Here is a 27,346-nt window from a genome sequence, read left to right as displayed (position 1 = left end):
CTGAGTCATCCCCGTCGTGGTACAATCGCCATTCACCCGATGGATTCCGAGAATTCGGGCGATTGGGCCTTGACAGGCGGTATTTGTTGGGGCCGCCCTCACCTCCATAACCGTTCCCCGTATATATTGATATCGACCAAGTGTGATGGCCGTGATTGATGTACAAAAGTTGGGGCAGGACACTGACTTTTTTTTCAGCCAAATTTGCCGTCTGCGAGAGCAAGGAACTCCGCAAATATGATATGTATGGATGACTAATGCAGGCCAAATGTACTGTACGTACAGTACACAAATAGCGGCTCCTGAGCTCATGTCTCCCTCCGCCATGTATGTATGGACCATGTGGGAGTCTTTTTTCCGAAGCCTGATTTCCCCGCACCCGACATCATGGGATGTACAGTATGTATATTTAGCATTTTGGACGCGATCTGTGGGTTGAAATGATTAGCCCCGCTTAAAATAAATGTCACGGAAGAAACGTGGGGGGAATGTGAGATTTGGGACGGCTAAGTAGTAGGCAGCGCGTGTTGGTGAGACGTTTGCTTAACTGGCGCCTAATCAGTTGGGCGTTATTGGGCGTACTGGGGCTTAGGGCAAGTTCAACAGAGAAAGCCCTCTCTGCAAATAACCCCAACCCAACTGAACTACTTCCTGACCCAACAACTATCCACGAACACAGACAGGCAGGAAGACTGACTGGCCAGAAGGAGAAAAAATACCTACACTTCACCCACACCGCAGCCGCATTCCTCCGCCGATCTGCATCACTTTCCTCAATCCTGCTCACTCGTCTCATTCTCACGTCCCTTCTTACGACGGCCACATTCGGTACTTTCCCCCCCGACTCTCATCACAGCGGGTTTCACGTCCCCAGCACAGCACCGGTGACGGGCTGGACCGAGCAGGATCTCTCGGTACTCCCTCTAGAGCAATAGCTTCAGCGCAAGTCGCTTAGGTACATTCGACCGCAACAGCAGGGCAGAGTTCATTCTTTCGACGTCGCTGGCATCCGGCATCCAGCCCGACCAGAGAATTTTTCCCATAGAACCTCAACCTCCGTTCGGAGAATCGGATTCTTCCACGAGGCCGATTTCCAGAGCTTCACGAGTGCTACGCACATACTATCGATTCCCGCTGGCGTCGTCACCAGGGTCAATCTTCGAACTAGATCTTCCATTGTGAAGAAGAGTCCTTTGTTGAGTTGAGGAGCAGCCCGTATAGAAATCCACACTGGTCGTCATGAATAATCCACCAGGCTTTGCCGGGAGGCGTCTGCACCCGAAATTCAAGTTGGATAAGCCGATGAACATTGCCGCTATGGGCGGCTTCCCGACGCCCTTTGCGAACTTTTCGAAGTTTGTGTATGTATCTTCTCAGGGAGGCCTCATGGATATTTCAGTCGTTGTCGTCGTTGTCGGTGTCCATTCTTACTAACCCTACATCTTCCTTCACAATAGAGATCCAAGCGGGAAACTGAACTTCAACGGTAAAGCCGTCTTACATGCCTCTGGCGTGGACTTCACAAATGGAAACTCCTACAAAATCAACATGAAGGAGCTGACGCTATTGGAGGAGTTGGGGAAGGGGCAGTATGGGACGGTGCAGAAGGTGCATCATATTCCAACGAACGTCACCATGGGTATGTGAGAGAGGGGACGAAATGGGTTCTCCACGCCCCAAGTGTCAGCAGTGGTAATGAGAACTGACCTCATCCCCTTGTTTCTGACTTAACAGCAATGAAGGAGATCCGGCTAGAGCTTGACCAAACAAAGCTGAATCAGATCATGATGGAAGTTGATATATTGCAAAAAGCGCAGAGCCCGCACATCGTCGAATTCTACGGGGCGTTCTTCATCGAGTCATGTGTGTATCTGTGTATGGAGTACATGGATGCGTCGTTGGATAAGCTGTATGGTGATGGTGTGCCGGAACCAGTGCTGGGGAAGATTACGTGGGCGGTAGGTGGAAGGGCAGCACTGGACAGAAGGAACGATGCAGATTGTTGATACCTCCATCCGTTTCTCCCACAGGTGGTGAACGGATTAAAGACCCTGAAGGACGAGCATTCCATCATTCATCGGGACGTCAAACCAACGAATGTCCTGGTGAATACGAAGGGAGACGTCAAGCTATGCGATTTCGGTGTCAGCGGGCAGCTGGAGCAGTCGATGGCCAAGACGAATATCGGATGTCAAAGTTACATGGCGGTGAGTGAATATACCATTAATCTCGCCGAGGCTAGGCATGGAAGGCACGCATTCTTCATCATATGATGCTGATATCCTACTCCCCTACTCCAGCCCGAACGAATCACGACCGCAACAGCATCCACCTACACCGTCCAGTCCGACATCTGGTCCCTAGGTCTCTCGCTAGTTGAACTCGCGCTGGGCCGGTATCCCTACGGCGGCGGAAAGTTCGATTCGGTGCTTGCGCAGATCAACGCCATCGTGCAGGGCGAGCCACCACAGTTGCCGGAAGACAAGTACTCCCAGGAGTGTAGGGATTTCGTGGCGCAGTGCTTGAATAAGGACCCGAGGGCGAGGCCGAATTATGCTCAGTTGTTGGTATGTTATCGGGATTGGCGCCCCGTGCTTGATTATGTTGTTGCGTGGTTTCAATGGCCATATCATTCTCCAATGCCGAGTCTAACAGCGTTCTTCTTCACAGGACTCACCATGGCTCCGCCGTGTAGAAACCGAACAAGTCGACGTCGGCGCCTGGGTTCGCGAAGCCATCGCCCAAAAGAACGCCCGCGCAACCAACGCAATAAACCAAGCGAACGCAGAATACGAAGCCCGCCTCGCGAACAACTGTAAAGTTAACGGAATAGGATCATCACCCGTGCGGTCATCCACAACAGCACGACCGGACACGGATATCACAGTCACGAGCTTGATGATGGCCCTGCCAAAGACGCAGGATTCGATCGTGCAGCCGCCTGCTGTCAAGATTGAGGGCGCTACGCCGACTGCATAGTTCTCTGCGATTTCGCCGCTACCACTTACCCACTCCGCTCGATACCCCCTACCGACATACATCCCCGCGCCTCTCTTCTCAAGTTTTTCCTCTGCTCTTTTACCCCACCCGCGCTTTTTCGCCACTTAGACTTTTGAGCCCCATCAATGGGGCATCCCCCTCGCCGCTCTCAGTAGTCGAAAGAATGAGCACCACACCACCCACCCAACGCAGATCCGTCTTCTTAATCCCGTTTTCAACAAGCGAAAGCTCGGGTGCCGAAAAAGACACCCTCTCCCATCCAAACCACCGTGCCGCTGCATGCGTTTTGTTCTATCCCCACCGCTCCTACTTAGTCTTCTCCGAATATCACCATCATAACCGCAATCAAACCTCTCTCCCTCTCTCCCTCTCCTCTACCTCTTGCTCTCACTGAGCTTCTGTATGTATAAACGTAACGTGGGCGTTTCGTTCCTTTCTCGGAAGAATTAGTTTGCTCTGCGCTGTGGGGAGCTGGCTCTTGTGGAAAGTGTTGACGCGGATGTCCGAAAACGTCCCAACCTTGCGACATCCGTCGACTCCGCGGCTACTCCTCCACGCCAAGATCATCCTCCGCAAGAGACGATCTCAATGGGCTCAACCCCAGCAGCACGCGTATACGCCGAACATGTACGCGGCTCCTCAGTACATGTATTTTCCGAAGCTTGGGGGAACACGGGTATCGTTTCGCAGAGAGTTATGTATTGTGGGGGATACAATGGCTGACTTCCGGGGACGGCATACCCGGTTGAGCGTATTGGGGATTTACTGGATGAAACTAAGGCTGCTGGAGGAGTAGTATGTTGGGAGAGCTGGCCGGTCGTTGCTAATTTGAAGAGTATGGAGACCTTGGAAAACGCTTCTCCCGATAGCACGATGGTCGAGTACACGACCTTGTCGAGTGGGAGAACATCTTTGACTAGGATCCGCGCGCCATCTGCAAAAGGACTCCGCCAATGTACAGTACCACATCGTAACGTTGTGCCCCAGTGCCTGACGGTCAACTCCCCGCGACGGAGATCACGAGACATGCTGATGGCACTTGTCGATCGAACATTCGTGGATGTGCCAATGCTGCAGGACATTCGAAGATGGACGGCATTGGTCAGCAAGGGTATTCCGGTTTGCGACGCTACGTTGGTTGTACCCGGGACTTCCTGAATACCGACGCACATTTTTGGAGCGGAGATACGAAAGGTTTTGGGACTCCGTAGGCGCCTGGTCGGTGTCAGAAGAGTTGACCGGCTTGGAGTCCGGCGAAGACCCCAAGGTCACCACGAAGGTGCTCATCGCCTGTGGGGCCAGGAAGACGTGGAGTGTGATCAGGAATTCCTCACGGTGCTATCCTTGATGCGGATTCTGCTGTGGAAGCTGCGGTTTGTGATGTCCCGCCCAGGGGCGCCGCTGAGAGCGAAGCCGAGGGGAGCACGGAACAGCCCTTGCAACAGCCGAGCCAGCTGGATCGTTCGCGCCCGCAACTCCTTGTTGGTGCCGCGGACGAGGGCACTACAAATTGCACAACAAGACATGGATGACGTTCTTACCTCCGTGTTCGAAAAAGACTCGGAGCTTGCTGCACTCCGGGGAACGAAGCGGGATTTGGACCTGATTGTGTATCCGAGACCCCGCAGCGACCTGATCAGACGGCCTTGTGTGAGAACGTCGGGCGGCCCAATGATAACTGGCAAACATGAGATGCTTGGGATTGGATCTTCCATCACCCATTCGCTGTCGGGGCGGTATGGCAAAAATGGAACACTCCATAGCGGACCGCCAGTTGCAGGCAGTAAAGAGCTGATTGAGCATTTCAGCAATGAGATGCATACACGTTATGGCAACACCTGTTGCGATTTCGGGAGCACTCCGACTTCACCAACAGACATTATATCGACTCTCTCGTCCCAGGAGTACGCTTGTCTGAGTTTATACGCTCCCTGGAATTTGCGTCGCAAAAGGCGAAGATGTGCAATAACAATCTTGGCCGGAGGACTCATCCAAGAACATCAAAGCCCCGCTGTTCCGGTGGTTGAACATCATTAAGGAAATATGTATGACGCGGGCCGCAGTCCGAAAGTGGAACCAAGCTATCCATGGGTCGTGGCAACAATGGCGTTCACCGCTGCAAAGGCTGCTGCACCCGTGAAAAAAAAAATGGCTTTGGATCGAGGATCTTGAAGTCGTGTTCAAAACTCGAGATCGAATATGATACAGAAGATGCGAGGACCGTGCTCGGGTGCACCTTCACGCCAATTACGTCCGTCTGATATTGGGACGCGGGAATACGTCTGTGGACGGTCCACTTGCACCGGTTCCCGACCTCCACCAAGGAAACGCCTAGGGAACACGAGAACATTTTTTACTTTGGGCTCGATGAGACCGGTGGAAGACGTCTTCGACAGAGAGTGGCGTGGCGTGCGTGGGACGCCCTTGGTCAATTCCACACTCGAGCGTAGGACGGAATCATCCCGCTGGGCAGAGTTGTGCGTTCCGAGGGTAGATGTTTCTGACACGCCTACATCGTTTGGGATGCGCAATGTATGGATACTTGGAGGCTCGGGTTGCGGTAAGGGGAGGATGGGTACCCTCATCATTTTCCCTCGACGGGCGGTTGAGGTGCATTCATTATGACGATCGTCATGAGGGCAGCACCAACAACTTGGGCGCAGAATCTTGGAGATCTTGTGGAGCATATCCGCGACAAAAGCACTTACCGAAGGTGATCCATAAGCATCCACTACGCACTCAGAAGTTGGACGCTTCGGGCGGCTGCGGAAGTGCTACGCAAACGCCCCAACAAGCCCACCCCGCCCCCCATGCACACCGCCGCCATGGAAGGCAAGGGAGGGAGGGGTCATCGTCATCACCATTGTGAGCGAAGCATTGAGGTGGGTGAGGGATTCGGAGCAACCCGGAAGTATCGAATGGGGTCGTGCTTGTGAAGACTGGAGGCCAGGTGGCGAGTACCGTATGCGAGTTCCTGTGTCCAGTCCTTTACTTACACACCTATTCACTACGTGTATGTTTTTTCTATGACAGGACGCCGACCGGCGTGAAGCTGGACACCACGTCCTGTCGTCTCGCAGAAGTGCTCCCAAACTCCATGCCACACAAAAGGGTGAGCAGTTTGGAGGACAGTGTATACCCTCACCAACAACATGCCCGCAAAATCAATGGAACGAGAGTGCAAGTTGATTGGCGAGGACTATAAAGGAATGAAGGGAGGAAGTGCTCGAGCAAAAGTCCACCACCACCATGCGCGGATGGCGGCGCAGGAACATCCAGAACGAAATCACTGAGAGCCAACGCATCTTGGGCAACATTGGGAGTTACACCTCGTCGGAGATCTTGTTCATGGCAGGAAAGGAGGTCTACCAGTTTCCTGCACCCTTGGAGCGACGGATGGAGGCGTACAAGGAGTTTGTCTCCACACTCTGCCAGCTGTCCGCACAGTTCAATAGGGGTTTATGCAATGGACGCGCAACTCGGCCTGGTCTACAGGAAGACTCACGTAGCTACCTCAGCAGAGATGAAAGAGACAAGGTTCTTTCGGCGGCCCTTCCTTTCCGAGAGTATGGAATCATCCAAAGTTCCACGCCTCTGACGATGGATTTTCGCTTTGAAGGTCGAAACAACTTGAGCCGATGGATGCGAGATGCCCAGCATAACCAACAGACACAAATGCACGAAGTGGGGACATGCAGACGGATGTATCAGAGTTGACGGAGGGGGGGGGGGGGGATTTTGGCAACCGCCGCAGAGGAGTTATATGAGAACACGTAGGGGGACACCACAAGGTTGCATGTGGACCATGCACAAACCAGTCTATGTTCGAGGCGTTGGGTTGTCAAAACATGGGCGGCCGAGGTCCCGCGGTGTTCAAAGGTCATTCTCGTTATCAGGCAGCGGTGAGAGTGGCGGGCACGATTGGATGGAGCGTCAGTATATCATTTAAAGCACTTGTATCGCTGCGTGAGTAGTAGGGATTGCACATTATTCTACCCTCCCACTTGGCTCTAATATCGCGGTATGTAAAGCCCATCATTTTTCCCCCGTCTATCATGGAAAGGCCGTCATTTATAGAATACAGTAAGTCAGTGCAAACGGCCAAGACTCGAGAGGTTTGAGCTTGGGCCGACCAGTATAGTTCCCGGCCCTTTCATGGATGTGATGGAACGAGTTAACATCCGACCGCTTACGTAAAATAGAGTTGTTTCAGTTTTAAAGTTTTACGAATGGTTCCGAGAATGAACGACGCCGGGTGTTTGGTTATACAGCAAGGGAATTTCGGCAAACCGTGACTCGGGCGGAAGGAGAGGAGTCAGAGGACCATATGAGAGAGAGCGCACGTTGTCCTCTCATTGGATGATTGGACGGCGTTGATGAAACAAGGACTCGAGCGCGATGAATTGGCGCGCCCAAGTCCCAGGACCCAGGACGTGAACAAGATTGGAGTCCTGAGGGCGCACTTCAGCAGGCGTGAGTCACCGTCACACCTGATCGGCAGCGGGATCCCGGGATCACTTGAGTTTTAAGGTTTGGCTCTCTTCTGGGAAAAAGCTAAACGGGGGTGTTCCGCCTGTTCTGCAGACTGATTGTTCCTTCCCCTCTGCAAACTCCTTAATACCTTATCACCCACCGCAACTCAGCCTCCCTTGGCGAGCCTCGAGGTCACCCGCGACAGAACCTTCCCCCCCCCCTCCCACGGCCGCACTCCCAGAATAAGGTTTAGCGCCCTGTTTATCGCGTCCGTTCCCCTCGTTATATAAGACACGAGGGCCTCCCCACCCACCCACCTGCTGCGGGCTCAGAGAACAGTCAAAAACTCTGAAAAAGCTTATTTAGCCCACATTCCGTGTCAGAACATTCACCACCTGCAAGCCACCTCGAGTCTCCCGAGAGCTCACTTGCACACACCGAACACGGATACGAACGCACACTTCTTCTTCACGACCGCCTCGCTCATCGACCCGACGTCCACCAGCCACCGCAATGGTCCAAAAAACAACCTTTGTGCAAAAACTGCACCGCATCCTCGAAGACGAGTCACACGCAAACCTCATACGTTGGTCGCCCTGCGGCACTTCGTTCCTCGTTATCGATTGTCCCGGATTTGCCCAGAAGGTTCTTCCAAGAGTATTCAAGCATAACAATTATACAAGCTTTGTACGGCAATTGAACCTTTATGGGTTTCACAAGAAGAATAGGAGCTATCATAGGCAGCATCCGAGCTTGACTGCTGCGGGATTGATTCCCACTGGAGAGCAGGTATGTGAGCGATAGCGAATGTGAAGCGAAAGGAGTGAGCGAGTGCCTACCACTGTAATACGGAGCGAAGCGAGGACCTAATCTCGCCCGAGCCACATTGCGCCAAAGGCGCAAGATTCCTTTCGTCCAACCTCCTTATTCGCTTATCGTTTCAACCAACCAATCAACCTTCGCTTCGCTCATCCATCTAACCATCGCTTCCCCTTCGCCTTGCTTCGCCTCCTTTCGAATTCAGGAACCCAGGGAGTTTTCGCACCCGAAATTCATTCGTTTCCGGCCGGACCTTGTTGAAGAGATTCGCCGGAAACCGAGTACACTCGCCCAGCATCAGATGGTGCAGTTGAGGGAGCTGCAGCGCTCACAAAGGGAACGACTTGAGGCCGAAGCCGCGCTCAGGGAACGGAACGATGACACCACCGCGGGGGCTCCTGCCACTGTTCCTGAACGTGATAAGATGAGCCGATCGCCGTCCTCGTCGTCATCGCTGATGACAGTCGATCACGAGCAACACCATCGCCCGCCGTCCATGTCCGTCGCCAACCTCGCCCACAACCACCAACAACAGTTACCGACACGGCGCACGTCGTCGGCGTCGGGCATGGAGTTTGAGTATACCCGCCCGGCTTCGCATGTGTCATCTCCCAACATGCAGCCAACGCAACACGACCGTCGTCGACACCACCACGGCGATGCTGAGCGCGCCTCCCCAACTCATTCAACACACACCCTCCATCAACAGCAACAAGACCACCCCCGCTCCCCATTCCCATCCTGCAAAGCCCTTATCGCCGAAACAACCTCCCACCCACCTCGTCCCACCCACTCCCGCCCGCATCCCGCGCCGCCCGCACCACAACCCTTCTTCCCTCCCCCAACACAACTCCATTCCCCATCCATCTCCCCACCCACGGCCCCTCACACCGCTTCGTCAGACCTCCTTCGCCATCTCGCATCCCTGGAAGCAACAGTCCGAACCCTAGTCCACGACATCCGCGACGCCAAGCGCACCGGGGAGAAACTCCGCACTGACGTCGAATACCTCCTGAATCGTGAACGCGAATCAAGAGTCCACACATCATCCTCTGAATATCCCTATCGCGACCCCGTGGACACCCATCCACGTCGCCTCTCCTCGACGTCGCACCACAAGAACAACACCACAATGTCCCCACCACCAACAGCCTCTTCCACCTCTTCTTCCACCTACCCTCCCGTCTCACAGGCTGCATCGAAGATCCGCCTCCCGCCACCCGCGGTCCTTGCTTCGTTCAGCAGTACGACCAAAGTGAATGGGGGGAGGGATGCGCAGGGCGCGCTGGTTAGTCCTGTTAGTCCTGCGAGTCGGTGAACTTGTTGAAACGATGTATGATGGCATACTTGATACCCCCCGGCAGCGAGCCCTCTATCTTTTTCTGATGTATAAACTTTTATTCTTCGGTTATGTTTGCGTTCAATGAACCCTTTTTGAGAGACAAAAATGAAGGAAATGCCTTTCGCAGATTTTCCCAAAGTAGCGAGAGGTAGCGAGAGGTTGCATGGGACAAAAACTATGGAGGTTTGGAAAAAAACAGGAAAAAGATGGTTGGAATGCTCCCTTCGCGGATCGAACGCGAGACCTTTAGATCTTCAGTCTAACGCTCTCCCAACTGAGCTAAGGAAGCTGATTGAAATTCTGCCTGCCGAGATTGTGGCCACTCTTTTTACGTCGTGACCCGGCATGGAAGTGACCCTATGACGCCCGATGCACCTCCCTTTTGCGCGTGGCGTTTCCCTGAACAGGCTCCCCCTCGCAGTTAGAGCCAAGAAAGAACAAGCTTCCTGTTGGCCATCATGGGCACTCGGCTTGGAATCACCCACGGACGCATGGAAGTACTTCGCACACACAGCAACCACACCTTCGCTCGGTTTCACCGCATACACTGCACGGCTAGACGCTAGATGGGACGCATCTTGACGCACACTTCACACTTCTCGCCGCCGCCGTCTCGCATTGCACCCTACGACTGCTCAACCCCTACGCATCTGGAAGCCACGAGCGACGAACGAACTTGGGGGCGCATCACGCAGGCCTTTGTGTCGTATTCCTCGCGTGATGTTGAGGATAGCGGGGTGCAGTGACGACAACTACAACACTACACCTACACGACCTACCCAGACAACCTAGCCCATCCCAACATGCCCCCCGTCAAGCAGATATTGTATGGGCCGTACGAGGCGGCGTTGTGGAGGTACCTTGTGGTGAGGCAGGGTAGAGTTGTGAGGGTGGCTGTTGGGAGGGAACGCGCGTGGAGGGCTGGGTGAAGGTGGAGGTGGAGCTCGGTGTGTAGGAGGGGAGGGGTAGCGTAGGGGGATACGGCTTGGGTATAGGGATAGGTAGACGATCTAGGGGTAGTGAAAGGCAAAGTAGCGGTTAGCGATAGGGACAGGGATGAGCGTTGAGAAGTACGCGGAAAATGCACGCTTCATCCCGGGGAAGTGAGCTCAAATGGCAGAGCCGCTCGCTTTCCGTGTAATGGGAGAGGCAGGGAGATCGATACGCCCATTCTGAGATCTCCCCACGTACTGTCCACTGCGCGAGTGCGGTCCAGCAGGACTGTGTTTTGATTGTTTGGCGGTGTCACTTTTACGTTTGTACGCATGGGGTGACAGTGGGATAATACTCCTTCTTATGCATAACGGAGTATTTTCTGCGGAAGTACTTTTTCTGAGCATCATCCACGAGGGAATCGAGTCCGCATGGAAATCGCTGGTCGAGGATCCGGATCATTTTGGCACGAGAAAGCAGAGCGATGCCAAAGTGGACTTGTACACCTTGGTATACATTCTCGTGGCTTCAGCCGGTCTCGATATGATTTATCCATTTCGCCATGGATTTTTCCAGGAGAACCGGTAGGGATTGTTCGATTCCGAGACGGGCGCAAAGGTGCGAGATGCGTCGTCCAGATGCATGTGTGTCGCTCAGAAGCCGGCGGTGCATATTATGGTTGGGGTTGGGCGGGGCTTCAGAAGCGAAAAAGGAGAAGGAAAAGGGACGAAGGAGGCCGAGAGGGATGCCAGAATGAAAAGGAAAAAAAGATAATTAGATGCTCCCTTCGCGGATCGAACGCGAGACCTTTAGATCTTCAGTCTAACGCTCTCCCAACTGAGCTAAGGAAGCTGGTTGAAAGGGCGACCTCTTCTAGAATGGAGACCTGTACGGTGGTGGCAACCCTCGAGGAACCTTCTTATCAGATTGTAGGATATCTGTTGCTTCTGGGGCGGGCTCCGGCCTGGTTTTCTGTCTTCCCGTACCATACACAGAGTGAGTCTCAGCACGGGCGAGGTCTATCCCTGCCAAATACATTAGAAGGTGATTGGCTCTGGTCCAAACGAGTGAAGAGAAATCAGATGCAGACGAAATGTCCTGCCATTTCATCCCCCAACCCTTCCTCTCTATTCACTCTTTCAATCCGGCAGTCTCAACCAACACCTTTACCGACCTCTCCACACCCACCCGGTCCTCCTCATCAAACCCCTTAACCAAACAATCAATATCCAACACCCCCACGACTCTCCCACCCACCACAATCGGCACCACCAACTCGCTCTCGGTATTCGAATCACAGGCAATATGTCCCGGGAACAGATGCACGTCAGGCACGAGCTGTGTTGATGCGGTCGCAGCCGCGGCGCCGCAGGGATTGTTTTGAGCATCGTTGCGGGTGTTCTTTGGAGGTGTGATTTTTCTATGCTATGGAAGACCGTCTGCGTTTATGTCTCTCTGTCCGGCGCTACCTGGCGCTTCAGACGGTATTCTTATTATGTTGCGAGACAGGGTTGGGTGGAGGGATGACGTTGAGGGAGGGAGTTGAGTGCGTTGAGTTGAGTTGAGTTGAGTTACCAGTTGAGGCGCGTCATTCGTGGGGGGTAGCAACTTAATCGATTGGAGGCTTTGCTTGCGCTCAATTTTGGGAGGGACTTTGGGCAGCGTCCCTGCAGCCTTGCAACGCAACAGGCGGACTGGGAAGACCCAGGGCAGGATAGGACGACACAGCACATGGCGACATAGAGTCCCCACCAGCCCTACCTCTATCGTCACAAAAGCAAAAGACCTCTTGCGCTCTCGCATCACTACCTTTCCTTCAAGAAACCCACTCAAGTTCCGCCGTAATTCCCACACTCCACCCAATGGCCGACCCACACTCCCCCTCAGACACTCACCCCACCACAACCACCTCCTCCTCCTCCAACGACAACTCTCAACCATGGCACCACTACGCAACCCCAACAACCCCTCTCCGACTAGAGAACGGTGACCTGCCAGAGAGTTTTCCTTGGCACGTCACCGCGACGAAGGAATATCCCGTGGGACTCGGGGTGGGGGTGCCGTTTCCGACCCCGCCTGTGCTGGAGAGTGGGGAGGGGACGACAACGCCTTTTTGGTAGGTACCGCAAAGTGGAGGGAGCCAGCGGAGCGAGTTCCTATTGCGCCAAAGGCGCAACGTTTCCCATAACTGCAGTTCTCAGCGAGCGCCGGCGAGGGTTAGTTCTTTGCGAGCGAAGCGAGCTCAGCACACGCAGCCTAACCTCTTCGTCGCGAGCGGAGCGAGCAGGATGTCGTTTCAACCATCCACCGAACCATGGACCCACCAGCCAACCAACTTAACCAGCCAACCTTGCTTCGTTCGTTTCTCTTCCGTTGCTTTACTCATCCATCCGACTCTCGCTCATTTATTAGGTACCGGGAAGCAACGAGGAAGAGACCAGTCCGAGTGTCCTCACCCGCGCGGTCCCCACACACCCACACCCCCGATGACTCCCAAGAAGACGCCCTCAAATTCCCCTTCCTCGCCGGCGTCGGCACCGCCTCATCCCCATTCCGCCTCAAACCACGTCGCCAAAAACCAGGCAACGGCACCTCGGCCCCAACCTCCTCCTTCCTCCGCCGCACGATCAGCACCGACGCCATGAGCACCACATCGTCCCCGTCCCGCATCCTAGCGAAATACCCCACATCCGAATACGCGTATGAGAGCGAGGACGCGGAATCCACGTCGGGCGAGACGGTGCTCACCACCCGATCAGAGCCTGTGAATCTGTCAAAGGCGGCCATGCGCAATCGACATCGGTATGGCCTTGTGGGGATTGGACTTGGGTTAGGTGTTGGGCATAGGATCAATAACGTCGTGCCGCCGCCCTTACCTGCCCCGCCTATTCCTGCCGAGAGTCACGTTGCAATCGAAGAACGATCGCCCCGCTTCGTCCCAGAGCATGCGCGAACAGCCGGTGAACTCTCCGAACGCCATCTGGCAAAATCTGAACTCGCTGATCGGCGACAGGACGTACAGATGTGGCTCAACACCATCATGCCGGACGCGACCGGACAAACCATTCATACACCCGTATCCCCTGCTCATTCCATCCGCCGTCAAACGTCCCAATCGGCATTGGGTGTGAAGTATATCCTCCCCGTCGCCGCCGTGGCTGCTGTGGATGTGGAGGGGAGCAAGGGCCGGGCGGTTGATCAGGTTGTGCAGAGTGCTGATGCGATTCGACCGACGTTCATTCTGCCGACTGCTCAGGCTCGCCGTTCGGAAGTCAAAGTCGAAGAGGACGCCCACCACCGGTCGGTAGATGGAATCAGCAGCTCGTGCAAAACGATCGTCCCGACGTTCATCGTACCGACAGCGCAGGGCTATACATCTCAAATCGAAATCAACGCGCACCGCGAGGTAGACGGGATCACTAAATCCACCGACGCGATTGTTCCGGAGTTTATCTTGCCGACAGCTCAGGCGTGTACTTCCGATATCTCATACACGCCTAAAACCACGCTTCATGTACTACCTGTACCCTCCACGCCCGTCACCGAGGTTCTTCCCTCTGGTGCCGATGCTACGGTCGTGGTTACAGACACGGCACCATCAAAACCAAAGACCGACGCGTCCACAGCCCATCTTACCGAGATACCTCCACTAGACGTCAAACAAGCGACCCCGCCCATCGCCCCACCCGCTGCAGAACCAGTCGACGGCGGCTTCGAGCCCGGCCCGCGTCCCCATCTCAAACGACGTACTCGGTCCCTCAGGATCTCGCAGGAGCAGGGCGTCGACAGCATTTCCCGTGAACCATCACAGGACGTGAATGCAGCACGCGCGGTAAGCGAGATTCTGGGATCCTACGGTAACGACACACTTGACCGACCACAACAACCCCAGTTTTCGGCAGCCAAAGCGATATCTGCCAAGATCATGAACGCCCGGGGGCAACTGTCACCTAACGGGGGGACCCTGAACACGGATGCCATTCAATATACCGTCCGTAACTCCACTTACTCCGACACCTGCACGAGCGGGGTCGGCACCGCTGTCGATAGCGGGGTTGGCGATCTGCGTCGGTCCCAGGATGTCACGGAGGCGATGTATACTGGAAAATCCGCCGAGGATACGGGTCACCAGGTTATGATGGCCCACAACGACTTAAACGCATCGACGTCCTCGCTCATGAGCCATCTGCGCAACGTGATTGCCGCCCGGGCCGAGGTGGCGGTGACTGATCCGGGGGCGTATGTGAAGCCGGTTGCAAGGGGGTTGCCGAGGTGGTTGGAGGCGTCCAAAGGCCAGCAGCAGAGACGGTTATCCCTCGATATTGCTAGCAGGCCGACTGGGTATGCGGCGGGCCTGGGCACCAAACACCAGTTTAGTAAATCGCAGAACGATGTTTCGCATCATACTCTGGGAGACGGGCGGCAACATGAAGATGATGACATGTGGGCCCGTCGATACAGTGATAGAACAGACACCGAACCCCCGGAACCCCACCATTACCAAGTTCAAGACGTCGAAGCCGCCCCTCCCCGTTCCTCCCTTTCCCACCCGCAACCCAACCCCCTCACAACAACAACAACAACCCACCAAAACCGTCCGGGCCTCCTCGCCTTCCTCGTATCCCTCGCCGCATCCCTCGCGTACATCTCAACCTGGTCAGTCCTGAACCTGACAGCAGCAATGATGATCCGCGCCCCACCGTTCGGACCCGGGCTGACGAGCATGATGGCCGCGGGCTTTCCGCAAATGGCGTTTCTGGTGCCGGGGGTCGGGGGAGTGCCTGTTTGGATTTATATCGGCGGTATGCTGGGGTACGTAACCAACCCGAAAAAAAAATCCTGTGTTCTGCACTCTCAAATGATAAAAAGTTATAGGGCTTTTTGCTGACCCCTGATTTTTTTCCCCTTTTGGTAGTCCATCACGCCCGTTGACGTTTTCACTCATCCTCCTTACACTCTTCACGGCGCTCAACACGGCCACGACCTCCTGGAACGCCGTCATCCTCCTGCACGCGTGCGCCGGCCTCGTCAGCGGGGGCGTCCTCCCGCTGTCCTTCTCGGTGATCCGGAAGAACAACACGACGCGACGGACGGTGCTGTACTCGTTTTTGGTTCTGGTCGCTGTGGTGGTTGGGTTGGTTGTTGGGCCTGTGTGGGCGCATGCGCTGTTGAGGAGCGGGGAGGGGAATTGGAAGTGGGTGTTTGGGATCCCGGCGGTTTTGGCGGGCGGCGCCACGCTGCTTGCGGGCGCGTTGATGTGGCAGACGCGGATGAGGAGACATCTCTACCCGCCCGCATCGACGACAACAGGGAGGAAAGGCGCGGGATTGGTGACGAGCGCCCTGCTGGCGGTGGCGTTGACGTTGCTGGCGGCTGCGATTGTGTGGGGCGGGATGCGGCCGCCGACCGAGGCGGGTGGGAATGACGCGAATGAGGCGAATGAGGTTGGGGCGGTGATTGTGAGGCATGGACCCGGGTGGACGTTTGTGAGTGGCGCTTGGAGGAGTACGACGGCGATACCTCCGACGGTGACAGGGGGCATACCGGAAGCGACTGTGGGCCCGGTTACGACTGTTGTCGGGTCGCGCACCGTGGTGATTACGCCTACTGCTCCGGGGCCTGTTACGACCGTTGTCGGGTCGCGCACGGTGATTATCACGCCCACCGCTCCTGGGCCTGTTACGACGGTTGTCGGGTCACGCACGGTGGTTATCACACCCACGGTGGGGCCATCGAGGACGCCAGGGACGAGCGGGACTGTGAGTGGTACGTCTGCTACGGCGAGTTCGGGGATCACGCCCGCGCCTACCGCCATTGTTTCCGGTGTTGGCGCACCGAGTTTCACTGCGAGCCAACCACAACCCTCAGCGGTCGGCGGCGGCGGCGGGCAACCGGGCGACATTAACGGCGACAATAGCGGCCCGCTCGGTGACGCCGATGCGGAACGGTACGCCATCCTCACCCAATGCCGCTTGAAGAACGCCAACGTCGTCCCCGCCGCGTCAGCCAGCAACACCACCCTCACCAAACGCGCCGCGGACCCGAAACTCGACGCGCTGGATATCGCGTCCCCCACCACCGCCGTCTCCCGACCCGTCTGGGGCGGCATCCTCGGCCTCTTCCTCCTCCTCGCCCTCCTCTCCCTCTCCATCGCTGCCCACCGCTTCATCTCCACCGCCTCGGGAATCGCGGGAACAACAACACCATTACTGGCCTCCATCGCCGCACAGACCTTTGCGATCGCCGCATTCGCGGTCTTTGCCCGATACCCGCCCCTCAGCGTCTCACTGTGTGGATGCACGCCCTCGCCGTCCATCCTGTACCCCCTCATCGGCACCGCGCTGGCCGCGAGCACCATTGTGTTGCTCCTCGCACTCCCCAACCGCTCCAGCCACTTCTCGACCGTTTCCAGCGCGTTGAACAGAGCAGCCCTCCCCGGCGCGGTGATCGCAGTCGCCGGCGCCGTGCTGATGGCTGTGGACGTGGACGCCACCGGCCCAGCAAGCGGGGGTGGGTTCGCGGCGGTGTGTTTTGGAGTCGTGGCGATCCTGGGCGCCGCTGTGGCGTTGGTTGCTGTGCTGGGTGAGGAAGGGGAAAGCGATCCGAGGGATGGCGGGAGGAGTGCGTGGGTTGGGGGTGGTGTTGTTGGTACGTTGAAAAAAAAAATAATCTCATATCACTCGTTTGCCACTGTACTGCATCACTGACAATGCATTATCGTTGTTCAATAGTCGGTCTAACACTCGGAACCCTCCTCGCAACAACCCTCTTCCACGCCTCCTCGGCCTCCTCAACGAGCTCCCCCGACTTTGCGACATCGTTCACGCCACTCCTGGGACCGGAAACATCGACCGTCGACGATCAGCACACCGCGCATGATATCGGACACGCGATGATGACGGTGTATCGGGCGGCCGGTGTGCCGATTGCGGTTGTGGCGGCTGCGGGGTTGGCGGTGGGCGTGGCGGTTGCGAGACGCGGGAGGTGGTGAATACTCTTGTTTCTTCTCGAACGGCGTATCGGACTCTTTCACTTTTTTTGTGGCTTTGGGCTTTGTTGTCAGTACCCTCACCTGGCTTTAGCCGTAGCGATACTGTTATGCGTAGCGTTTACTTTAGACCTTTGGCTTGTTTTTTTTTTGCATGCATGCATGTTGCTAGATTTTTTGTGTAGACATTGAGACTGAGACTGATACTGAATGTTTTTGTTTTCGTTTTACGGCGTTACTGATACTACCATATACGCTTTTCTATGATCGTTTGTAAAATGAGAAAGGTGTGTGTACTAGAAGCCGTGGGTTGTTACATGAAATGCCGAATGCGAAAACCATTTGAACAGTGTCGCCGGAGGTACGAGTCCGACTTCATTCCCCCCGTGCATGTCACAGCCTCCCAAATGGGGCTGACTGGTTTTGATAAGTTGCGGACCGCTCGCCGCCCGCCGCATTCGCGGATCAGGGTGTGAGTCCCACGATGAACCCGCGGTCGGCTGTGCACGCATGAACCGAGAGAGTGCGTGGGGTGAGGGTTTGCGGGTCGGTTCCGGGCGGAACTCGTTGGGGCTGTCGTTAAGAGAAGGAATGTGAACACGGCTGGACTGACGGCCTTTTGACAGCGCGCTCTCCCCGTCCGCTCCATGACGCGTGAGGCCTCCCTCAACTTTCCGCTTGCTGCCACCCGTTTTCGTATTTCCAGACGTCCGATCTGGCACCACGCTTGCACAGCAAACATGAGCAAATCCATCAACGCACGAGGCGCCGGCCCCACACCAAAAGGCCGCGGACCATCGTCTCCCAGCGTATCGAACCAAGTCGTCAAAGCCGCCAACGGTAAGGCCCCAAAGCAAAGCATAAAAAGAGAAACTGCCCTTTTCCACATCCGAAACGCCACTGACCATTTCCGCCTTTATGTTGCACATCCCAGATCCACCCGCACTCCCCACCCACCTCCCCCACACCACCGGCGGCGGGACCGCATACGCCCTCCACTCGCCCGACGCACCCTTCCCATCCCTCGCCTTCCCCACCACCCGATCTCCAAAGACACCGATCATCCCACCCACGTCAACCCTCCCCCTCTCCGACCGGCCCTTGATGTGCGCCGACTACGACCACGATAAGAGGTGTATGGTGGTTGGGTGCGCCGACCACGCGTTGTACGAGGCGACCGTCGTGCGGGGGGTGGTGGGTGGGCCGGGGGTGGGATTGCGGACGGTGCGCACGCTGTACGGGAAGACGGCGGGGCATTCGGAGTGGGTGACGTGTTGCGCGTATGTGCCGGGTGGAGGCGGGGTCGTCAGCGGGGGTGAGGTGTCCCATTCCCCACATTTATTTGTCGGAAAATAAAACACTGAACCCCCCCCCCCCCCCCCCCCCCCTCCAAAACCCCCAGGAATGGACTCCACCCTCCACCTCTGGCACCCCACCCTCCCGACCAGCACCCCCCTGCACGGCCACCAGGGCTCCATCACCCATCTCGCCTGCTCCTCTGGGCCCTCCTCGATCGCTGTGTCCTCCTCCTACGACGGCACCCTCCGCGCCTGGTCCCTCCGCACCCACACGCCGCTCGCAATCTGGGGCGGCGACATCGACGGCGCCCTCGCCCGCGGCGACTACATGGCCGCGACACGGAACCCGGTGTTGGGGTTCCGCTGGGACGGGGCCAGGCTGGTCTCGCTTACGAAGTCCGGGCGGATATGCGTGTTCGATACGGGGGTTGCGATGAGCCGGCCGGTGACGAGTATCCAGGCGCATCAGGGGGCGACGCGGCATGTGGTGACGGCTGTGTCGTGTCCCGAGATATTGACGACGGCGGGGAACTTGGATGGGTGTTTGCGGAGGTTTGATTTGCGCGTGTCTGCGGAGCGGGGGAGGTGTGTGCGCAAGAATGAGAGTTTGCATAGAGGTGGGGTTACGAACTTGTTGGCGATTCCGGGTGGGGGGTTGGTGACGACGGGGGGTGGGGATGGGACCGTGAAGGTTGTGGATGCGGACTCGCTCGCTGTGGTGAGGGCAGTACAGGTGGTTGATGTACCTGCGCAGGAGGTGGGGAGTCCAAGGGCGAGTGTTTATGCGATGGCGGTGACACAACAAGGTGTCGGAGTGTGTGCGTTTGGGGATGGGGTTGTGCGGGCGGTTGATCTTGAGGGGGGAAATACGGTTGCGGTGCTGGATGCACGCGCTGAGGGGATCCGGAACGCTCTACGCGACATCCGGATCGTGGAGGATGATGTGGTGCTGGGGTCGGGGGATGATGGGATTGTTGTTGCGTGGAAGCTGTGATGGAAAAATCGTGCAGTAGCAGCACTACGAAGGGGCGATGTGAAAGCTGCAAAATTTTGTATATACAGTATGTACATGAACTCCCCTCGAACCTTTACGAAAACACGCATGCGAACTCCCTATCCATATCTGCAAACTACGCACAGCATATCTCAATGCGCTATAGACAAGAAAGATCTGCAAACAAAAACGCCCTATACAAGAACAACGACAGAAAGGCATGAGATTTGCGAGTAAGGAAGGGAGTTGACGGCGATATGTGTGAGGGTATTTTCGAGGTTTAGAGCGGTGTCGAGTAGAGCGTGCGTTACTTTTCGGGCATCCATGATCGTCGGCGTCTCATGAACCGGCCTACGCTCCACCTATGGGTATCATTCCAACCACCGCATCGCCTCGCTTCCACTCCAAAAAGGGGCATCCCCTAAAACCCCAAATCCCCAAATTCCTCACAAAACCCCTTCGCCCCACTAAGCCTAAACTCCGCCACCAGCATCACATGATCGCTCGGCACATTCGCATTCGGCATCTTCTCCGTCTCACTCGCGCGGGGCGGTTTCAGGTATCTCAGACACTCCAGCAGCGTCATCTGCTGCGGCGCCGCATCGGCTTGCGTCACAGAGAGGCTGGGGTTGAGGCCGTCGGCGCTGAGGGTTGATTCTCCCGGTACGAAACGGGTGGTGGTCGTTGCGCGGGAGCGTGCTTCGTTGCGGAGCTCGCCCATGAAGATGAAATCGACGACTTCTTGGTCCGCTTCGTGCCAGGTGGTGAAGTAGGGTTCGCCGGTGGTCGGGTCGTTGTAGGGCGCGTAGACGGAGAGAAAATGGAAGGGGTGGCGGGCGATGAGGGGAGCGTCTGATGTGTCGGGTGGGTAGCCGGAGTCAGAGGGCTGGTGAATCCAGGCTCCGTTGGCCGCTGTGCCCGAGTAGGTGGGGATGGAGCACCAGTCCAGCCAGCCGTCGGCTTGTACGGTGGTGTCGCCGCCGATCTGCGGGAAGGCTGCAAAGACGCTGAGGGGGAACATGCCCTTGATGACCGACCATGTCGCTTTCGCCAGCCCGGTGCCTCGACGTTTGTCGGCTAGTTGGCCTGACATGGTTTTGGGGATGGCGGACTTCATGTCCGCACGGCCTGCTCGCAAAAAGTTGTAGATGAAACTGCCAGGGTTGATGTTGAAGTCTCCGCACAACAGAACGGGCAGGTTCATGCCGTAAACCACTTCATGCTGCTCAATCAAGTGTTTCATGTTCTGCATGAGAAGCATGAGCTGCGCAAGTTTAGTTTCGCCGCCTTTGGGTGACCAAAGGATGTGCGTGGTCGTGATGCATATCGGCCGACCTGGGTATTCAGATAGATGAGTACAGCTATGAGGAAGGAAAGCCATCATTCCACGCGGGAATATGAAGCGCCACCCACCTGTCTTTACTGACTGAAGAATGCAAACAATACCAACGTTGTGTTTGTGTGGATGGTATTGAACATGACGGAATTCGACCATAGTGAACCTTGAAAAAGAACAAAGAAGAGGTCAGAAACCTCTGCAACCCACTTCGAAAATCGATAAACCAATTATACGCACTGGCTTGTTTTGACCAAGATTGCCGATCCATCCGTCTTTGTCCCAGTACAAGGAACGAAGGTCCCTTCATATCCGTATGTTTTCAATTGTGGCTCGTAGAAAGAAGTGAAGTGGCGCTCATCCACCTCCTGCAGGCATATGATGTCGCAATCTTGGGCTGCCGAGAAAGATTGAATGTGTAAGGTCCCCGCCTCGTAAACTCATTTGAGATATGAGTGCAATTTACCTGCAATCTCCTTGATCAACCTGGGGCCCCGGGTGTAAAAGTCGATGACTTCCCGTCCATGTGCGCGCTGCTGTGACTTGTATAGATACATGTTCGCATCACAAAGAGACGGTGCGAGGCAGTTGTACGTCATCATCCTGAAAGTGTGAACTGTATGGCGCAAGGTTACATAAGTACGGCTTGATATGGAATGATGTCTGAAACAACTCGCTCACCATTCTCCTCATCCATATTGCTTTCGGGCTCATCAGGTATCCAGGACCTGGTCAAAGGCAGGAATGGCGTATCTCGCCCGGCCTTGATTGGAGGTATTCCCCTTGCAGCGCCCCTTCTAGTGCTGAAGTGCCTCGATTGATTGTGCCCTGTCGCTGCCGCGCCGGCCGATGGGACGTAACAGTGCCTTCGGGAATCCCAGCGCACGGTATTATCCGTCGCGCCTAACGCCATTCCTGCCGTCGTGCCTTCATTTCCTGTCTGGCGCCCGGATCGGGTGGGAAAGCGGACGTAGGAGTCGAACGAGTCTGATGATCTAAAAGTCACGCGGCGCGAGTCGTGCTGGGCGGAACCATTACCACTACCGTAAGGGCTTACGCGGTGATGGCTATGGCTGCCGCCGCCTCGGTGGTCGTGCGATCTGCGACCATACTCATACGAGTCACGGTGTCCTGACGAACCATCCTTGCCGCCGTTCCCACCACCGGCAAGGCCGCCATCCCCGTGATTGTGATAAGTCTCACGCGTGCTGTATTCAGTATCCCGGCGATAATCGTTCCTCCTGCTGCCCTGCTGCCCACCACCATCGTCCTCCCGGGAGTAGTATCCACCTCTGCTGTCTGTGCCTCCACGGTCTCTCCCACTGTGAGGCCGCCCAATGGGATACTGATCCGGCGGGTCCATCCTGTGCGCTGTCGAAGGTAGTCCTGGAGCAGCGAGCGTCCAAGACGGCAGTGGAGAGACACTGAGGCGACCCCAGGGGCAGCAATAGCCAAGCCTGGCTGTGTGTCGTAACGTAATTGTTGGGGTGCGGTGCGGGGGTGCTCTGTTTCTGGGAGGGGAAAAGGGACCCTTCGAGAGAAAGCTGGAGGGAAAGGGGGAACGGGAGAGCGACCCCTTTGACACTTCACACCCCGCCCGGCTCTCGCAGCTTCAACGTCGGACGAGCACCCGCCAAACACATACAATGCCACCAAAGGTCGGCATCTTCTGGGACTACGAGGTCGGTCCTTCCCTCCGCTTTTCGTCCGTTGAGGCTTCCTGGTTCCCTTCATGCTCACTCACCTCACGCGCCAACCATCTTGGCAGAACTGTTCCACTCCTCGGTACGTTTTTTCACACGAAAGACAAGTTCTCTAGAAAACTCAGACTTGCCTTCGCAGCGGTCTATCCGGGACAGAGGTTGTAGCGAAAGTTCGACATGCTCTACGTCAGTTTGGGCAGATTGTTTTATTCAAGGTTTGGAGGAACTCGGTCGGATTAAGGGGAGTACGTTAGGGCAACGAATATTGACGACGAAGTGTTCTCCAACAACCGCATATCTGGTGCGACAAGTCGTATATGGAGACGTCTGGAACGTGGTCTACCGAGAAAGGATTAGCTCTGCAAAGCGAGCTGACATGTTCTGGCGTTTCTCTCGCTATGTCCGCCCCGTGGCCGGAAGGAAACAGGTGCCGACTCCCAGGAGAGACGGGGAATGTGGGCTTCAAATTCACGAGACTGATTCAGTTTGCGTTCGCAGCGGATTCAATGATCATCGCGGACATGATGGCTTTTGCAATTGATAACCCTGCTCCAGCGGTGGTCGTGTTGATTTCCGGTGATGGCGACTTTTCCTACGCCTTGTCGCTACTGAACGGTAACTCAACGAGCTTCGGCAGTTTGCGAAGATCCATACTCACCCTCCAAATTGGGATGTGTGTCCTCGCCAATAGGTCGGCAGTACACCATCGTGCTCTGCGTCAACATCGATAGCGCTCCGGTCGTGCTCACCAGTGCCGCATCCCACGTTCTGAACTGGAGATTGGACGCCCTGAGTCTGACCGCCGGCCCCACCGAAGTCAAGGCCGTCACTTCTGTCGCGGACACAGGATCTGGATCCGCAGCCTCCACACCATCAAGATCACGGACAGCTTTGCTCCGCCCGTCCGAGTTCCCAACGGTCCCCGCATCCTCACCACCAACTCCCGCAACGTCGTCGGGGACAGACACCCCCCCAGCTTCTCTCATCAAGCTTCCAACCTCCGCCACGACTATCACCACCCCGACAAGCTCGACAAGTACCACCACGAAACGAATCCCGGAACAATACCTCGACCTAATCACCGTGCTGCGCGCCCGAGCCCGCGAAGGCCAGAACAAGCCGCTGCGCAGCCAAGTCGGGGTGGCTCTCACCCTCTGCAACCCGATGCTGTACCAACGCGCCTTGGGGCCCGCCAATTTCGCACAGTATAGCAAGGAGGCCGAGGCGCTGGGGTTGGTGGTGTTGGGTGGGGAGTCGGGGACGGCGTGGATTGCGTTGGGGGCGGACTATGCTTTGTGAGGGGGGAGGGAGTAGAGTTAGGCCGTATTGCATTTAGGTAGTCTCCTTTTGGGCGAGAGGTGGTATGATAGTATAGCGACGGTGGGTGGGGTTGAGACTATGCCGGCATTGTATGTAGGTACATCCGGAATTTAGTTCGTTCTCCTTCCTCTCTTTCCGTGACGAGAACCGACAATCGGCCATAAATAAATGAATCCTAATAACGTACCTCGGTGGCACAATCAGCCTGAAGATGAAGACATGTCGGATACGTCTCAGCCAGGGCTCGGGACCAGTTTAGAACCGGACGCATGAACAAGGATGTCCGCTTCCCTTGTGAAATCAGAAAACGAAGGGGGTATCCAACCCAAACACATTCACAACTGTCAAGCAGGAAAAATCCCCTCAAATAACGCCCTATGTTCCGCAAATGGGTAATCGATTCCCGCCATCACACCCGAAAACAAGAATGGGGGCCGCACAAAAAATCTCCTCAAAAAGGTAAAAAAAAACACCTTTCTCTCCCAACCCGCTACGTTCCCCAGAACCATCGCGACGCCCGAAATCCAACGGCGGACCGCTTGTCCTTTCCCCCCTCCTAACTTCTTCCCATGTCTCCAAAACCTCGACCCCACACCGGCTCACCCATCGCGCAACCTCACGACCCCGGGCGCAACATACGGATGATCCCGCCACCACGCCGTCGCTTGCAAGGCCGCGTCCAGCGGCATGATGGTATCCGCCGCGTCCCGTCGACCGCCTTCGCCTCCCTCGTCGTCTGTCTGGTTGGCCGTTGTCGTATCCGCTTCGTTTTCATTTTCATCGTTTTCAGAGTCTGAGGAGGACGAGTCGATATCCCCATCGTCAGACGCGTTGGACGTGATCGCCACATCCACATTTGCTGGGGGTGGTGGTACGATGACGGAGGCTGGGGCTGCATCATCGGTACTCGCAAGCCCGATCGCAGCGATAGTGGAGGTAGGAGGCGTGGAGGAGAGGCTGGTACGCTCGACCACGGACTCGACGGACGAATGTTTCGAAGGAACATATACGAACTCCTCGATCTCGATCTCGCTTTCGGAGTCTGATGATGTTGAGGTGGGCATGTAGTTTTGGTCGTCTTTGGTGGGCAGTGCGGCGGTGGCTTCGTGAGAAGTAGGCTCATCTTGGGGCGGCGGCGATGGTAGCGGGGCTGGACCGTTGCCGAGCACCTGCTGGGATATCCGCCTCCGTTTCTTTTCCGGAGGCGACGCTGACCGGCGTGGATGTGACCGGGAAGGCGAGGGCGAGGGTGTTCGTGTGCGTTTGCGTGCGGCGGGGAATGCGCCCGCGTTCGATGACTTGGCTGTGTCCGCAACAGCTACGTCCTCCTTGCTACGGCGCTCGGGTTCCACATCCACTTGACCTTGATCCTTCTCCTGAGGAGTCTCCCTCTCGGCCTCAGTACGCTCAACCACATCCACATCCGCACCCCTTTTCTTCTCTTCCCTCCTCTCCACTCCCCCGTTCACCCTCCCATCATCCCTCCTCGCCCTTCCACCCCTCACGCTCGCCGACCGAGACCTCAACTCCCTTCGTCGATCCCTCCCCACGTACGCCCTGCGTCCCCTACTCCGACTCCGACTCCGACTCCTGCTCCTCGACCGTCTCCGGCGGTACGCATCGGATGAATACGCCGACGAGACGGAGCGGTCGCGGGAGCGGGAGCCCCTTCCTCTGCTGCGTCGGTCATCATCGTCCCGGTCGCGACGGTCGCGGGAACCGCTGCTGGGCGAGCGGGTACGGAGCCGTTTTCGGGTTCTGCTTCTGCTTCTGCTTCGGCTGCGGCTGCGGCTGCGGCCACGACTCCTGCTGTGCCGGTTCCGCCCGCGGCTCGAATCGCGCGAGTCGGTTGATCGTCGGCGGCGTTTGCGGGACGGGCTGGCGCGCGTAGCCGGGGTGGTGATATTCGCGTCGGATTTCCCCAGCGCGTCATCCTTCCTGCCCTCAACCCTCGGCGTCGGTTGGCCATCCTTCGCCGCTGGTGGGTAATAGTGTGACCGTTTCATCGACAGTCCGCGGAGGTCCAGCTTCCCGACGGCAGCCGGTTCGTCAGCCTGCGGCGTCTGCTCAGCTTCGACTGCCGATTTGCGTGTCGACGGCGCCGAGGGCGTTGTTGCTGGTTGATCCACAGGCATACCCGGCGCAACAACAGGAGTGGGAGTCGGTTGTTCCATCCTCCAGCTTGCGCGCGGGGCGGGTGTTTTCGGTGGCGGCGGGCCCGGGGGCGGCGGCGGAGGCACGCCCCTGAGGGTCTGAGTGATCGCGCCGCCTCTCGCTTCAAACCCCTCCCTCCCGTCCGCCTCCCTCCGTCCCACCGGCGAACCCGGTCTCGACCCCGGTCTCGAGTGCGGGCGTTCATCGCCCACATACCGTCCCGCCTCACCCATCCGATACGCCGCCGCCGGGGGATACGCATCCCTCGGTGCAGGCGTCGCGGGCGGCGGCGGCACGATACCCCCCGGCCCATACAACCCGCCCGCAACAGGGCCCATCCCACCGCCACCGGCGGCCGGTCCGTCTCGCGAGCCCGGGCGCCCATACGCAGCATGCACAGGCGTCTGCGATGAGGGCGCGTACCCTCCACTGCGGTCGTGGTACGGTTCAAATCCGCGATGATGGGGGTGATAGGCGTGCGGAGGCGGGTGGTACGCTCTTGGATCGGTGTGGGGGGGTGGATGTGCTCTCGGATCTGTATGCGCTCTCGGATCCCCATGCACCCGCGGCCCAAACGCCGGATACGCCTCCCCCCCACTCGCAACCCTCCCCCTCTCCTTCCTCCCCCAGCTCTGCCGTCGATCAAACTCCGCAATATGCACCCACCGCGTCTCATGCCACACCATCTCGGTGTACGGATCCCACCACGTGTTGCGGTGCTCGTCCCATACGTGGCGCTCGCGGTTGCGGAGGGGGTGGTCGTGTGGGTGCGGTGCTTGTTGTTGTTGATGATGAGTCTCTCTCATCCGTGGGCCACGCGGTGGTTCCACGCTGGGATTGTATCCCGAAGGCAGGGCGGCGCCGGAGATGGTTGTTGGGGTGTAGTTGATGTGGTCGTACGCGTTTTGATGTTGGGGGTGGTGGGGGTGCGGGTGCTGGCGACTGCTGCTGCTGCCAGCGACCGTGGACTGCATGTAGTTGACGTC

At 56.9% G+C, this 27,346-nt stretch overlaps 8 protein-coding genes and 2 non-coding genes across 10 annotated transcripts; 5 read left to right on the top strand and 5 right to left on the bottom strand.

Annotated features, from left to right (window-relative positions):
* The first annotated feature begins 1,018 nt into the window (after nucleotides 1-1,018).
* EV422DRAFT_287773 (kinase-like domain-containing protein) lies at nucleotides 1,019-2,991 on the top strand. Its single transcript, XM_053066014.1, has 5 exons — nucleotides 1,019-1,361; nucleotides 1,458-1,639; nucleotides 1,735-1,958; nucleotides 2,031-2,207; nucleotides 2,301-2,991. The coding sequence occupies exons 1-5, from the start codon at nucleotides 1,240-1,242 to the stop codon at nucleotides 2,817-2,819; spliced, it is 1,224 nt and encodes a 407-aa protein (XP_052921498.1). The 5' UTR covers nucleotides 1,019-1,239; the 3' UTR covers nucleotides 2,820-2,991.
* Nucleotides 2,992-4,017: 1,026 nt separating this feature from the next.
* On the bottom strand, nucleotides 4,018-5,827 carry EV422DRAFT_509757 (uncharacterized protein; the record flags this gene model as incomplete). Its single annotated transcript, XM_053068872.1, has 6 exons — nucleotides 4,018-4,071; nucleotides 4,171-4,290; nucleotides 4,335-4,503; nucleotides 4,603-4,791; nucleotides 5,188-5,593; nucleotides 5,740-5,827. 6 exons carry the CDS (start codon nucleotides 5,825-5,827, stop codon nucleotides 4,018-4,020), a joined length of 1,026 nt encoding a protein of 341 aa, XP_052921497.1.
* A 1,744-nt stretch (nucleotides 5,828-7,571) lies between these two features.
* EV422DRAFT_545591 (HSF-type DNA-binding-domain-containing protein) lies at nucleotides 7,572-9,871 on the top strand. The gene is made up of 3 exons (XM_053071465.1): nucleotides 7,572-8,262; nucleotides 8,498-9,524; nucleotides 9,640-9,871. The coding sequence occupies exons 1-3, from the start codon at nucleotides 7,987-7,989 to the stop codon at nucleotides 9,717-9,719; spliced, it is 1,383 nt and encodes a 460-aa protein (XP_052921496.1). The 5' UTR covers nucleotides 7,572-7,986; the 3' UTR covers nucleotides 9,720-9,871.
* On the bottom strand, nucleotides 9,851-9,923 carry EV422DRAFT_t146. The gene has a single exon. It is a non-coding gene; the product is annotated as a tRNA-Phe (tRNA).
* A 1,423-nt stretch (nucleotides 9,924-11,346) lies between these two features.
* EV422DRAFT_t145 lies at nucleotides 11,347-11,419 on the bottom strand. The gene has a single exon. It is a non-coding gene; the product is annotated as a tRNA-Phe (tRNA).
* Nucleotides 11,420-12,105: 686 nt separating this feature from the next.
* EV422DRAFT_287712 (uncharacterized protein) lies at nucleotides 12,106-15,639 on the top strand. The gene is made up of 3 exons (XM_053066013.1): nucleotides 12,106-12,683; nucleotides 12,980-15,379; nucleotides 15,437-15,639. Exons 1-3 carry the CDS (start codon nucleotides 12,430-12,432, stop codon nucleotides 15,453-15,455), a joined length of 2,673 nt encoding a protein of 890 aa, XP_052921495.1. The 5' UTR covers nucleotides 12,106-12,429; the 3' UTR covers nucleotides 15,456-15,639.
* A 2,583-nt stretch (nucleotides 15,640-18,222) lies between these two features.
* On the top strand, nucleotides 18,223-19,859 carry EV422DRAFT_287673 (WD40-repeat-containing domain protein). The gene is made up of 3 exons (XM_053066012.1): nucleotides 18,223-18,395; nucleotides 18,490-18,870; nucleotides 18,958-19,859. Exons 1-3 carry the CDS (start codon nucleotides 18,296-18,298, stop codon nucleotides 19,845-19,847), a joined length of 1,371 nt encoding a protein of 456 aa, XP_052921494.1. The 5' UTR covers nucleotides 18,223-18,295; the 3' UTR covers nucleotides 19,848-19,859.
* A 309-nt stretch (nucleotides 19,860-20,168) lies between these two features.
* Nucleotides 20,169-22,049, bottom strand: EV422DRAFT_287658 (Endonuclease/exonuclease/phosphatase). Its single transcript, XM_053066011.1, has 5 exons — nucleotides 21,865-22,049; nucleotides 21,650-21,786; nucleotides 21,424-21,580; nucleotides 21,261-21,349; nucleotides 20,169-21,182 (listed from the first exon to the last, which is right to left on the bottom strand). Exons 2-5 carry the CDS (start codon nucleotides 21,783-21,785, stop codon nucleotides 20,269-20,271), a joined length of 1,296 nt encoding a protein of 431 aa, XP_052921493.1. The 5' UTR covers nucleotide 21,786; nucleotides 21,865-22,049; the 3' UTR covers nucleotides 20,169-20,268.
* A 1,185-nt stretch (nucleotides 22,050-23,234) lies between these two features.
* Nucleotides 23,235-24,384, top strand: EV422DRAFT_287511 (uncharacterized protein). The gene is made up of 3 exons (XM_053066009.1): nucleotides 23,235-23,313; nucleotides 23,385-23,501; nucleotides 23,578-24,384. Exons 2-3 carry the CDS (start codon nucleotides 23,393-23,395, stop codon nucleotides 24,183-24,185), a joined length of 717 nt encoding a protein of 238 aa, XP_052921492.1. The 5' UTR covers nucleotides 23,235-23,313; nucleotides 23,385-23,392; the 3' UTR covers nucleotides 24,186-24,384.
* A 21-nt stretch (nucleotides 24,385-24,405) lies between these two features.
* On the bottom strand, nucleotides 24,406-26,966 carry EV422DRAFT_545566 (uncharacterized protein). The gene has a single exon (XM_053071464.1). The coding sequence runs from the start codon at nucleotides 26,696-26,698 to the stop codon at nucleotides 24,806-24,808; it is 1,893 nt and encodes a 630-aa protein (XP_052921491.1). The 5' UTR covers nucleotides 26,699-26,966; the 3' UTR covers nucleotides 24,406-24,805.
* Between the last annotated feature and the right edge of the window lie 380 nt (nucleotides 26,967-27,346).

This window comes from Fimicolochytrium jonesii, assembly GCF_025526975.1.
Source record: "Fimicolochytrium jonesii strain JEL569 chromosome Unknown EV422scaffold_36, whole genome shotgun sequence".
In the NCBI taxonomy this organism is placed as follows: Eukaryota; Fungi; Chytridiomycota; class Chytridiomycetes; order Spizellomycetales; family Powellomycetaceae; genus Fimicolochytrium; species Fimicolochytrium jonesii.
Note: the sequence above shows the minus strand (reverse complement) of the source record. Positions and strands in the feature narration are given on the sequence as shown.

Coding starts and splice junctions, on each gene's coding strand:
- EV422DRAFT_287773 (XM_053066014.1), top strand. CDS start 1,240: ATGAATAATCCACCAGGCTTTGCCGGGAGGCGTCTGCACCCGAAATTC. Junction 1,959..2,030: donor TGGGGAAGATTACGTGGGCG/GTAGGTGGAAGG, acceptor TTTCTCCCACAG/GTGGTGAACGGATTAAAGAC. Junction 2,208..2,300: donor GATGTCAAAGTTACATGGCG/GTGAGTGAATAT, acceptor CCCCTACTCCAG/CCCGAACGAATCACGACCGC.
- EV422DRAFT_545591 (XM_053071465.1), top strand. CDS start 7,987: ATGGTCCAAAAAACAACCTTTGTGCAAAAACTGCACCGCATCCTCGAA. Junction 8,263..8,497: donor TGATTCCCACTGGAGAGCAG/GTATGTGAGCGA, acceptor TTTCGAATTCAG/GAACCCAGGGAGTTTTCGCA. Junction 9,525..9,639: donor CCCGCCACCCGCGGTCCTTG/CTTCGTTCAGCA, acceptor ATGATGGCATAC/TTGATACCCCCCGGCAGCGA.
- EV422DRAFT_287712 (XM_053066013.1), top strand. CDS start 12,430: ATGGCCGACCCACACTCCCCCTCAGACACTCACCCCACCACAACCACC. Junction 12,684..12,979: donor GGGACGACAACGCCTTTTTG/GTAGGTACCGCA, acceptor CTCATTTATTAG/GTACCGGGAAGCAACGAGGA.
- EV422DRAFT_287673 (XM_053066012.1), top strand. CDS start 18,296: ATGAGCAAATCCATCAACGCACGAGGCGCCGGCCCCACACCAAAAGGC. Junction 18,396..18,489: donor AGTCGTCAAAGCCGCCAACG/GTAAGGCCCCAA, acceptor TGCACATCCCAG/ATCCACCCGCACTCCCCACC. Junction 18,871..18,957: donor AGGCGGGGTCGTCAGCGGGG/GTGAGGTGTCCC, acceptor CAAAACCCCCAG/GAATGGACTCCACCCTCCAC.
- EV422DRAFT_287658 (XM_053066011.1), bottom strand. CDS start 21,785: ATGATGACGTACAACTGCCTCGCACCGTCTCTTTGTGATGCGAACATG. Junction 21,581..21,649: donor GTTGATCAAGGAGATTGCAG/GTAAATTGCACT, acceptor CTTTCTCGGCAG/CCCAAGATTGCGACATCATA. Junction 21,183..21,260: donor TCTTCAGTCAGTAAAGACAG/GTGGGTGGCGCT, acceptor CTGAATACCCAG/GTCGGCCGATATGCATCACG.
- EV422DRAFT_287511 (XM_053066009.1), top strand. CDS start 23,393: ATGATCATCGCGGACATGATGGCTTTTGCAATTGATAACCCTGCTCCA. Junction 23,502..23,577: donor CGCCTTGTCGCTACTGAACG/GTAACTCAACGA, acceptor CCTCGCCAATAG/GTCGGCAGTACACCATCGTG.
- EV422DRAFT_545566 (XM_053071464.1), bottom strand. CDS start 26,698: ATGGGCCCTGTTGCGGGCGGGTTGTATGGGCCGGGGGGTATCGTGCCG.